General features: G+C 40.0%; 1 protein-coding gene across 11 annotated transcripts in view; it reads left to right on the forward strand.

Annotated features, from left to right (window-relative positions):
* LOC126334859 (tubulin monoglutamylase TTLL4-like) overlaps window positions 1-12,819 on the forward strand; it is a 189,593-nt gene that overhangs the window by 41,313 nt on the left and 135,461 nt on the right. For 7 of the 11 annotated variants that reach the window (XR_007564781.1, XM_049997529.1, XM_049997535.1 and 4 more), the window contains exons 5-7: window positions 8,993-9,121; window positions 9,206-9,307; window positions 10,358-10,483. Coding sequence is in view for 10 of the 11 variants with exons in the window: in XM_049997529.1 (XP_049853486.1) it covers window positions 8,993-9,121; window positions 9,206-9,307; window positions 10,358-10,483 (357 nt within the window). In the remaining variant the exon portion in view is untranslated. The remainder of the gene's footprint in view (window positions 1-8,992; window positions 9,122-9,205; window positions 9,308-10,357; window positions 10,484-12,819) is intronic. The other 4 variants (XM_049997533.1, XM_049997537.1, XM_049997532.1 and 1 more) reach the window with 1 other exon arrangement.

Below are 12,819 nucleotides of genomic sequence, written 5' to 3' on the forward strand. Positions count from 1 at the left end.
CCTGTGATTGGCATCTATCTGGCATGATGAACAAATTTGTGGGGAGGGAGAGATGTGCCTGCATTGCAGTCCACCAGGGAAACGTTTTCAAATGGCTCACATCATTTTTGGAGCTCATGACAAAGATAAATGCTTACTCTGCACATATTCAATCCATTTCAGCATGACTGCATTTGAGCAACAGACACACATTTTCAGGCTTAGCACAAAGTTACGGCCCATGTGCTTGCGTGTGTGTGTCTGCTACATCGTGATAGATCACAGATGGCAGTAGGTGACATTAGTACAGAAATTACCATCTATTTCTGAAAAGTGCTGGTTTGAACAGCAGCATCAACTTCATGAACAAACAATTATCTGTTGCTGGCTTAAACATAAAGTTCTGTGCAAGTTGTTTGTTAATTTGTGCAAGTGTTTCTGTGTATGATTACTGAATTTGAAAAATGTCTAGCATTAAGAAGAGGAAACTACATGCTGAATGTCGCCAGGAGAAATGGATGGAGGATTATTTCGTCATTATTTACAGAAATAAAACCATTTGCTTGTATGGTGAATCACTGTCTGTTGTGAAAGAATATCATATGAAAAAGCAATTTTGTATGATTTACATTTTGAAGTATAGAAAAAAAAATTAGTGACACATTCAATTTACCATGGAGACAACTCTCTGGAGTGTATGATTAGGCATCTTTGATGGTCGGTTCATGAAAAGATTTTATTGGCATATTAAATGAAAAATCTATTGAATTAAATATTGAGAAAGCTATTGTAACAATTCTTCAGCATCAGTTTTATAGAGTCCCATGTACTACATCATTGCCAGTTCAATCAATATTTGGAGGATGTATGTTCCAATCATGAAAATTTCATTTACCGTTGCCGAGTGAAATGACTGAGTAAGGGCAAAATACTGAAACATTTTTATGACCTTCAACAAGCAATAGCAGATTTTTTGACTGTTAAAGAGAGATCATTTGTCATTGACTGAAGCAGAGTTAGTCTTTGTTTGAAATCACAGGTTATTTAAATGACTTAAATAACAAACTTCGGAAGCCGAGCCAGTTAGCTCACTAATCAAGCAGCCATCTGGAAGCTTTTCGGACCAAGATGTGCTTGTGGTAAATGCAGATGAGAGCTGGCAACTGTTAGACAGCACGTTTTCCATATTTGCTAATACTTCAAAACGTGACATAGAAAGCGCCAGAAAACCTTTTAAGTGGGACTTGTTGCACTTCATAATTTTTTCTTTAAAATCTATGGCCTGGCAGTATTTTATATTTCATGGAGAAAAAATAAAGTTACACAATTGAGATCATTTGCAAGAAAGGAAATTTGTCTTTTTGGAAGCACACTTAAGTGTGAACAATTTTCCTCTCTCTTTAAAATAAATAAATGCACTATATGTAAAAGGTTAACAGTGACAGACTGGAAAATGCCTTAAGACTCATGTCAGCGATTGAAATCTATATATGAACAATCTTGTGTAAAAATTCAAGCTCAGATATATCACATTTAACTGCTGTTGAATTTTTAAGGACTTTAACAACTTTAAATCAAACAGTGGAAAGTCCAGCTTGGAATATCAACAATATTACAATAGCGATAGGTTGCCACTCACCCTAAAAGTGACATATTAAGCTGCAGAAAAGCACAGCAAGAAGACTATTATACAACTGAGCTATGCACACATTCACATGAGCAAGCACACCTCGTACACATGACTGCTATCTTTGGCCAGAATACCAGGCATTAAAGGCGGTTTTCCTAAAAGTTGATGACAAAATTTGTGTGTCTCGTGTATCGGATGTAGACAAAGTTGATGTTTTTTCACATGAGTTTCTATGCAAGATGATATGTGTTCTCAAAAAGGTGTAAGTTTTTGCGATGACCTACCAGGAAGCAAGGCACAACTCTCTCTCTCTCTCTCTCTCTCTCTCTCTCTCTCTCTCTCTCTCTCTCTCTCTCTCTCACCCTGTCCCCCCTCCACCTCCCTCTGCCCTCCCCCCTCTCTCCGCCCTCCCCCCTCTCTCCGCCCTCCCCCCTCTCTCCGCCCTCCCCCCTCTCTCCGCCCTCCCCCCTCTCTCCGCCCTCCCCCCTCTCTCCGCCCTCCCCCCTCTCTCCGCCCTCCCCCCTCTCTCCGCCCTCCCCCCTCTCTCCGCCCTCCCCCCTCTCTCCGCCCTCCCCCCTCTCTCCGCCCTCCCCCCTCTCTCCGCCCTCCCCCCTCTCTCCGCCCTCCCCCCTCTCTCCGCCCTCCCCCCTCTCTCCGCCCTCCCCCCTCTCTCCGCCCTCCCCCCTCTCTCCGCCCTCCCCCCTCTCTCCGCCCTCCCCCCTCTCTCCGCCCTCCCCCCTCTCTCCGCCCTCCCCCCTCTCTCCGCCCTCCCCCCTCTCTCCGCCCTCCCCCCTCTCTCCGCCCTCCCCCCTCTCTCCGCACCCCCCCCCCTCTCTCCGCACCCCCCCTGCCTCGCACCCCCCCCCCCCCTGCCTCGCACCCCCCCTGCCTCGCACCCCCCCCTGACTCGCACCTCCCTCACCCCTCTCCTTCTCTCCTCTCCTCCCCCACATCTCTAATTTCCACCCCCTCTCCCACCCTCCCTCTCCCCCTCCTCTCCCACCCACCCCCTCTTTCCCTCCTCCTCCTCCCCTCCATACACCCCCCTCTCACGCACGCGCACACACGGTGCATGTAGTATCAGTGAGCATGTTGTCCGTATGTAGAATGAGGAAGGTGCACAATATATATGAGTTTAAGGGCAGAATGTGATGGCCCAGAGGCTCAGTACAAGCACTTCAGAAACTGCATGACACGTTGAGTGTCAGAGGAGTGCTGTGGTGAGTGTCTTCAACATGTGATTAAACCAAAGTGAAACCATGTCCAAATGTCATGGGGCTGGGTGGCTACATCTCATTATAGATGTCGAGCATTGTACACTGAGCAGACAGGCAGCGAACTGTTGCGGAACTAATGTCAAACTTTAATGTTGGTCAGAGTACAAGTGTGTCTGAACACCCAGTGCAGCGACAACTCCAATGATAGGCCTCTGCAGCTGATGACCCATGCATGTGCCAGTGTTAAAATGCAAACCAACATCAGCAATTATGACTGAAATGAGCATGTGACCATAGGCACTGGACATTGTCACAGTGGCAGAGCATTGCATGGCCTGATGAATTCCATACCTCCTTCATCATGCTGATGGGAGGGCACGAATCCGTTGTCTCCCAAGGGAACTGCTCCTTGACACTTGTACTGTGGGATGGAGACAAGCAGACGTCACCTCCATTATTCTCTGGAACAATTTACATGGTCATCTGTGGGTCCAGTGGAGATTGTCAAGGCACCATAAAAGCCAAGGAGTATCGTACACTGTTTGCAGACCGTGTATGCCCAACGGCAACGACATTTTTCAGAAAGATAATATGCTACATCACAACGCCAGGGGTGCAATGGAGTGGTTCAAGGAACACAGTGGCGAGTTTCAATTGATGTGCTCTCCCCCCCCCCCCCCCCCCTCAAACTCGAGAGATCTGAACCCAACTGAACACCTGGAGTGAAAATGAACATGGCATTACTGCTGTTATTCATGCCAAAGGTGGACATACTGGCTATTAGGCGGGTGTCACTATGTTCTGGCTGATCAGTGTATGGCCTGCTTATCTTATTTTGACAAAGCCATTGTATTTCACGTGTTGCTTTCTTATGTTTAATTTTAAAATATATTATCCATAAACTTAATGTCACAGATGCTATACCTCTTAACTTAAGCATTAGAGGTGCTGTTATCGCATCTCATGAATACTGCGAAGCCTGGTGCCTATCATCTGTAAAGGTAGAAATGTCGAAGAGAATTTATGGGGCCTTCTCATGTTCAATATGTATGTCAATGTATTAATAAAATGACAGTCAATATTAGAAATACTAATGAACAGCATTGATGCCATGCAAAACACACACACACACACAATTCCCTTCAATACTACATTGTTGATCCTTTGTTGTCTCAGAATGTGTTCAATCAACAGATCCCTTCTTTTGTTAAAGTTGTGCAACAGATTTTTTGGTCTCCCCAATTCTGTTATCTACTTCCTCATTATTTACATGATCACCCCATCTGATCTGCATTCTCCTGTTGCACCACATTTCGAAGCTTCTATTCTCTTTAGTTAAAAAGTGTTTATTGCCCATATGTCACTTCCATTTAAGTCTACGCTTCCAACAAGTACCTTCAAAAAAACTTCCTAACACTTAAATCTATATTTGATGTTAACAAATTCCAGTTCTCAGTTATTTTGCTGCCTAAATAGCAAAATTCATCTAACACTTCAAGTGTCTCATTTTCTAATCTCATTCCCTCAGCATTCCCTGATTTAATTAGACTACATTCCATATTCCTTGTTTTGCTTTTGTTGATGTTCATCTTATATCCTTCTTTCATGACACTGTTCATTCCATTCAATTGCTCTTCAGAGTTCTTTGCTGTTTGTGACAGAATTACAGTGTCATCGGCAACCCCCACTCCCCATGGACTTTCATTACTATACCAGTTTTTATTTGATTTCCTTCACTGGTTGTTCAATGTACATATTGAATAACATAAGGAATTAGCTACAACCCTCCTCACTCCTTTCCGAGGTGCTGCTTCTCTTTCATGCCCTAGACTCTTATAACTGTCGTCTCATTTTTGTACAATTTGTAAATAGCCTTTTGCCTGTCTCATACATTTTGCACGCCAGATTGCTCTACCAAGGCTATCGGTAGCTTTGGCAAAATATTGTTTACTCCGAGGCCTTGTTTCATCGTTGATCTTTCAGAGCTTAGTCAAATTCTTCTCGTAGTATCCAATCTCCCATCTCATTTTCCCTTGCTTAGGACTGGGTTATCATCTGAGCTCTTTATATTAATACAGGTATTTTTGCTTCCCAAAGTCTTCTTTAGTTTTCCTGTATGTGGTATCTACGTTTCCTGAAATATGCTTCTAAAACCGTACATTTGTCCTCTAGCCTTCCCTGCTTAGCAATTTTGCACTTCTTACCAATCTTGTCTTTTAAAAGTATGTATTCCCTTTCGCGTGCTTCATTTGCTGCGCATTTTTTAAATTTCTTAAATTTCATCCTTTCACCAGTTAAATTTAATATCTCTTATTATCCAAGGATTTCCACTAAGCCTTATCTTTTTACTCATTTGATCCTCTTCTGCCTTCACAATTTCATCTCTTAAAGCTACCCATTCATCTTCTGCTATATTCCTTTCCTCTCTTAAAGCTACCCATTCATCTTCTACTGTATTCCTTTCCTCTCTTAAAGCTACCCATTCATCTTCTACTGTATTCCTTTCCTCTCTTAAAGCTACCCATTCATCTTCTACTGTATTCCTTTCCTCTCTTAAAGCTACCCATTCATCTTCTACTGTATTCCTTTCCTCTCTTAAAGCTACCCATTCATCTTCTTCTGTATTCCTTTCCTCTCTTCTAGTTAACCGTTTCTGAATGCTCTCACTGAAACTTAAAACTACTTCTGGTTCTTTCAACTAATCCGTGTTCCATCTCTTTAATTTCCTGCCTTTATTCCAATTTCTTCCGTTTTAATATACAATTCTTAAGTAATAAGTTTTGGTCAGACCACATCTGCCCCTGGAAGTGTCTCACAGTTTAAAATCTGGTTCCTAAATATGTGTGTTATATAATCGATCTGAAACCTCCCGGTGTCTCCAGTTCTCTTCCAGGTATACAGCCTTCTTTTATGGTTTTTAAACAGTGTATCAGTGATGATTATGCTCTGTTCAAAACCCTACCAGGCAGCTGCCTCTTTCGTTCCGTGCCCCTAGTCCATATTTATCTACTATTTTTCCTTGTCTTCCTTTTCCTACTATCAAATTTCAGTCCCTTATCACAATTATATTTTCATCTCCTTTAACTGTCTGAATTATTTCTTTAATCTTATTGTACAGCTCTTCATCTGCGGATATAGTTGGCATGTAAACTTGTACCACTGTGGTAGGTGTGCCCTTTGTATCTATCTTGGCTATGAGAATACATTCAATATGCTATTCATAGTATCTGACCCGCATTCCAATTTTCTTACTAATTATTAAACCCACTCCTTTATTGCCCCTATTTGACCTTCTATTTGTAACCCAGTATTCACCTGACCAGTAGTCCTGTTCCTCCTGCCGCCGAACATCACTAATTCCCACTACATCTAACTTCAACTTATCCATTTCACTTCTTAAATTTTCTAACCTACCTGCCCAATTAGGAGCTCTAACATTCCATGCTCCAATTTGTAGAATGCCAGTCTTATTTCTCCTGAAGATGATATCCTCCTGAGTAGTCGCCATCTGGAGATCCAAATGGGGGACTATTTTACCTCGGGAATATTTTACCCAAGATTACAACACCATCATTTAACCATACAACAGAGGTGCATGCCCTCGGGGAGGGGGGGGGGGGGAATTCTAGCTGTAGTTTCCCCTTTGCTTTCAGCCGTTTGCAATACCAGCACAGCAAGGCCAATTTGGTTAATGTTACAAGGCCATATTAGTCAATCATCCAGACTGTTGCCCCTGCAACTACTGAAAAGGCTGCTGCCCCCTTCTGGAACCACATGCTTGTGTGGCCTTCCTACAGATATCCCTCTCTTGTGGTTGTACTTACGACACAGCTGTCTGTATTGCTGAGGCATGCAGGCCTCCCCAACGACGCCAAGGTCCATCGTTCTTAATTAGTGTTACAGAAACAAACTATGCCTATGCAATCAGTCATCAAAGTATTTTTGGACAAATATTTAAAAAATGCTTGTCAGTAGTGTTTGTGGACAGTAACACACTTTCACACACTCAGATAACCTGCTTGTGGCCAAAAATCACAAAGTTACTCACGATTGCTTGTCAACTGGGATTGCGTATCTCATTGCCATATTTTGTTTTTCTGGGCTTTCTTGTATTAACACTAGTAAATAATTCCTGTCTGTTGGGGATATATTAGAACACTGCAGTTGTTGGAACTGAAGTTATTTATGATTAAGTAGCTACAACCAGTTGCTCTGGTAGGCATTTATTTTTCTGTGATTACATTTCAATATGCTTAGCATTTACATTTATTTTCATGTCATGAACATTGTTTCTTTAGAAACAGTGTTGCAGAATTTTGCATTGAAATTTTTTAATACAGTTATTGTAAAATGTCTTCCATAAATAAACAGTAGTCACGACACACACAAAAATGTAAACATCTGAAAAGAGGATGAACATTAATTTTATGTGCTCTTAAAAATATGTAGTTTGTTGTCATGATACGTCAGGAAAGGCGTAGCTGTCTTGTCAGTGTGTTACCCCATAATGTTAATATCACGGATGCTATAGTTTTGACTTTATATGCTAAGAGTGCTGCTGTCGCATAATGTAACCTGGCAGCCTGTGAGCTTAAGTATGTGAATCAGGCCAGCAGGTCACCTTAGATTTCCCATGCCCAGTTTAAAAGATAAGAGATTCTTCATCATGAATCAATTTCTGACTGAAAAATAGCTTTTTGGGTGCAGAAGAGTTAACAAAAACTTTCATGATCTTATTTTCTTGAGTCGATATGAACTTGAAGGTTTAGCTATAATGGTATGTGACTAAGCCAAAGAAAAATGTTATGGTCATTCAGTTCTTTTGTCAGCTATACCTATCATTTTAGACTTTTGCAACTCTGAAGATTGTTGTTTCTCTTATTGCATGCAATCTAGGTGCCAGGCTTTGGCAGCTTTATAATTGCAGCAGCATACAGTGATGAAACAATATCTCCTCTACTACCTTAGAAACAATTATTTTCATGAAATACCAAGATTTCAGTGTGTGTTCCAAATTTATTAATTTTGCTGTTCAAAGTTTTACAATCAACTGTGTTTAAATCACAATTAGAATTTCCAGTCCTGTACTAAAAGCTGTTTCTGTAGTGGCTATTGATTACTTTGCACTTATCTATTTTTGAATATCTATTGCCTATTTTGTGCACAACATGTATTTTATTTTTTGACTCTTCTGTCTTCAATTTAAATTTATTCAGGTGTAGAAACTGTGAGAGTGATTAGCCTTCTTTTTTTTCTTTCAAAGCCCCTTGTATAATTCACACAAAATAAAATATTGACACAGTTTAAACCATAAATTGTTAGAAATATCACCAATTAACAACTACCGGTACAATACGTCATTACTTTGTAAATGACAGTTTGGCATTAAGCTTCCTTGAATTTTAAAAGATCGTCATTTAGAAGAAGTAATTATTATTTTGAGAACTTTGCTAGCTTTCTGACGATTTTTGCTTTAGAGCTCTGGAGAAATATTTGTTCAAAACCTAGCAGTGTTCTTACTATTACACAATCGAGGCATATTGCCTTAAGGAAACATGTTGACCATCTTGTAAAATTTGTTTGTAGTGCATTTTTGCCTGGGGTCGCCTAACTGGTATCATTACCAATTACAACTTCTTACTAAGTCATTGTGAAATAATATTCATCTTTTTGAGTTTGTGCACTATCTCAGGCCAGTGCAGATAAAAACTTACATATACCTAATCTGTGCACAAAACTGAAACTGAGGTATGCAAATCATTTAATGATGACTTGGTAATAATGCTTCTTTTTGTGAATACTGGGTATCACAAAAGACATTATGTTGAGCAACGTAGTCTGTCCTCACTGTAATAGTGATGTATATTGCTTGAGGTTCTCCACTTTGCCAGCTATCATACTTGATGCATATGTGAAACATAGAAATTCACATTGCATGAATAATACGGAACCTAACATTCAATATAAAATGAAATAAGACTGTTTCGTGTCTCACTCTGGTGTGGAATATCGTGGTCAATATAAATTTTTGTGCTACTACAATATTTGTTTAGTGTTGTGAAAATAGCAGGTCTCAAGTGTGAATAGAAGATTCCTTACATCAGTACTATATTTTAATTACTCGAATGCATTGAATATCTCAACTTTAAAAAAAATTTTCTTCCAGATACTCGTTCAGCAGTTAGCAGCCTAACAACTGTATCCACAGATTCGAACACTCCCTCTGTTGTAGGTGAATCTTTGGGATCAATTTCACTTAATGACACATCATCAAAAAGGATTATCAAAGTAGAAGGTAAGATCAGATAACTAAGAAGCTCAATATTAATATGCTCTCTGTTCGAAGCTATAGAGAAATAACAAAAAAATTTTATTGCAGCTGTGACTACGACAGAACCCTGCAACCAATCACAAGCATTGAGGACTAGTCTCTTCTCATATGTTCCTCCGTATATCAGATTTTGTATGCATGATGAAAAAGGTGGGTGTATATCAAGTGAAAGTACAAATTTATGGCACAATTAGAGCAATGTAAGTAAATGTAAAGACTTAATTCTAGTAATGTATCAATAATGCGGTAATTTCTTTTTGACAGTCGTGGTTATGAATGTAAGTCTTCTTTCCCACATAAACCAGTGAAGTATGGGAACTTTCTTTGGTTGTGATGTGTGAGGGGGGGGGGGGGGGGGGTTAACATTCATACACAGTCGTGAATTTCTTCCAGCAGGCAGAAAGCTCCGATGTCACCAGTAAATTAGATTTACTGAATGTTAAAACTGCATTTTGACTTCTAATTTCTGTAAGGCTGGGGCTCATGTGTAATCTTAAACGGACACCTCTATTTTCACACAATGAACTTCAATGTGACAGTGAAAATAGCACCGAATTTAGCAAAAACGGACCACCAAATCTGGCAAAAAGTAACAACAAATATTTAAAAAAACACTGAGTGTGGCAAAAAGTAGCATTGATCTTTGCCAAAAAAAAGACATTTGGCAAGAAAAATCACCATATTTGACAAAAAAAATTGCACTGTGTTTGGCAGAAAATGATACCAAACTGTCAAAAATACATCAAATTTGACAATAATAATGAATTTGACAAAAGTATTAACTAATTTAAAAAAAGGATCTGGAGAAAAATAACATTAAATTGGCCATGAAATAAAACAATGTTGTCCTTTCTCTACCTGCAAGGCAACAAGTTTGTTAAGTCTTTTCTTTAGAATTGAGCTTCTTCTTTTCTTATGTATAGTTATTCGTGTTTAATTTTATTCATCTGTATATGATCCCAAATTTTGAATTACTCTATGCATCTAATTGGCTGATACAAATTTATACTTTTTCATTCAGTATATTGTAAAGTTTGTGGGTTTTTTTGTTCTCTTAATTCATAAGAAGTGTTGCAGTTGGTTATATTATGTTTAGATAACTGGGAATTTTGCAATGGTTTTCCTCTAGTTTTATACTTAATATATGTGTGTGTGTGTGTATAAAGTTGATTTTTATCAAAATACTCATTTATTCAACAGGTGAACCTCTGCCATATGAAATAGGTCGCCACATGAAATGGAAATTGAGCACTATAACACCGTTGGTTGTTAGGCGAACTCTAGTAAATTCTGGATTCAGACTTGTGAGAAGTGAGTTTAGTAGAGGTGTGCATGAACCATAACACATTTTTCTAACATTTAAAATTGTTTCAAATTTCTGTCCAGACTAATAACTTTACTAACATGGTTTATTGTCTACCACAACCAAGCAAAGTTTGTGCCTTTCGACAAAGGCACCATTGTACAGTAGCGAACAGAGCGAAAAAGAGTTAATTACGTATCTGAGGCAAGTGGGATATGGAATACTAAGCATAATTTAAATAGTTGTCTTTGTTTTTTGCTTGGAGGGGGAATACAAAAGGAAAAAGAAGCCCAGTACAAATACTGCATCCAAAATGTGCCCTTGTAATTCTTGGTACAGACTTTGCTTGGTCAGGCTATATTTGCCTGTAACTTACTCCAACATGGGAAAGTCAAATCAAATGTTGTAATATTAAACTTTAAGAATTGGTGTGTGTATACTGGGTATAGTGTGACACTTTATGTACAAGAACTTAGAAATCTTAAAATACTTTTGTGTAAATCATGTGTGACATGTAGGATGTATTTTGGTTCTTATATTTCAGAGCTATGAATATTGTTTTAGAGTTTTTGTAAGTGTTGCGTGTTCTGTGCAATTGCTATGTTCTGTTAGGAAAACCCAACCATTTAAGGAGACTTGTACATGAATAACTGTCAAAAATTATTTTTAATTCTTTTATTTAAAAATTCTCCATAGTTTCCTGAATGAGAAAATGTTTACTTCAAGAAAGTGAACCACAGAAAGTACAAAAATTAGAGGAGTTTAAAAGTGGCTTCATGCACCACGACACCCCAATGGCACACAGTCTGCTCTGTTAAAAATAAAATTTGCTGTCATTTGTTTCATTTTTATGACTTTTTAGTCCCTTAAGTTGGCTAGCCTGTGAAAGCTTTACAGTTGCTTGTCTTTTGTTTATACAGAGAGTTTAGTCATTATTTGCTGTTGTTTTAAATAAAATAGAAAGAAACTTCCACATGGGAAAAATATATTAAAAACAAAGATTCCAAGACTTACCAAGCAGGAAAGCGCCGGTAGATAGGCACAAGAAATATAACACACAAACACACACACAGAATTTCTAGCTTTAGCAACCGACGGTTGCTTCTTCAGGAAAGAGGGAAAGACGAAAGGATGTGGGTTTTAAGGGAGAGGGTAAGGAGTCGTTCCAATCCCGGGAGCGGAAAGACTTCCCTCAGGGGGGAAAAAAGGACAGGTGTACACTCACGCGTGCACACACACACACACACACACACACACACACACACACACACACACACACACACACAAGCAGACATATTTAAAGGCAAAGAGTAAGGGCAGAGATGTCAGTCGAGGTGGAAGTACAGGGGCAAAGAAGTTGTTGAAAGACAGGTGAGGTATGAGTGGCGGCAACTTGAAATTAGCGGAGGTTGAGGCCTGGCGGATATCGAGAAGAGAGGATATACTGAAGGGCGAGTTCCCATCTCCGGAGTTTGGATAGGTTGGCGTTGTTGGGAAGTATCCAGATAACTCGGACGGTGTAACACTGTGTCAAGATGTGCAGGCCGTGCATCAAGGCATATTTAGCCACAGGGTGATCCTCATTACCAACAAACACTGCCTGCCTGTGCCCATTCATGCGAATGGACAGTTTGTTGCTGGTCATTCCCACATAGAAAGCGTCACAGTGCAGGCAGGTCAGTTGGTAAATAACGTGGGTGCTTTCACACGTGGCTCTCCCTTTGATCGTGTACACCTTCCGGGTTACAGGACTGGAGTAGGTGGTTGTGGGAGGGTGCATGGGACAGGTCTTACACCGTGGGCGGTTACAAGGGTAGGGGTGGGGGGGGGGGGGGGTGGGGGAGGTGGTTTGGGGATTTCATAGGGATGAACCAAGAGGTTACGAAGGTTAGGTGGACAGCGGAAAGACACTTTTGGTGGAGTGGGGAGGATTTCATGAAGGATGGATCTCATTTCAGGGCAGGATTTGAGGAAGTTGTATCCCTGCTGGAGAACCACATTCAGAGTCTGATCCAGTCCCGGAAAGTGATAGGATACAGTGAAGGAAATGGGTCATAAGTATAGTTACGTTGGTACACACTCAATTGTAAGCAAACGTATGATTGGGATGGAGGCACGTACATTCTAAGTACTGTCATTCCCCATGACCTGGGTAAAAAGAATTGTGGTTAAAATGAGTTTATTCATCTGAGAAAGGAAATAATCGGACTGCATAATTAAATGAAAAGAATGATTGCAGGTTCTGAATGTCATGGCAGATATTACCTAAATATTGAAATTGTCCTTGGCAGCCATGAAGGGAAAGAGATGAACACATTCATGTGTCTCTGTCGTTGCCTCCATCTAAATTCTCCATACA

This window comes from Schistocerca gregaria, chromosome 2 (assembly GCF_023897955.1).
Source record: "Schistocerca gregaria isolate iqSchGreg1 chromosome 2, iqSchGreg1.2, whole genome shotgun sequence".
Classification (NCBI taxonomy): domain Eukaryota; kingdom Metazoa; phylum Arthropoda; class Insecta; order Orthoptera; family Acrididae; genus Schistocerca; species Schistocerca gregaria.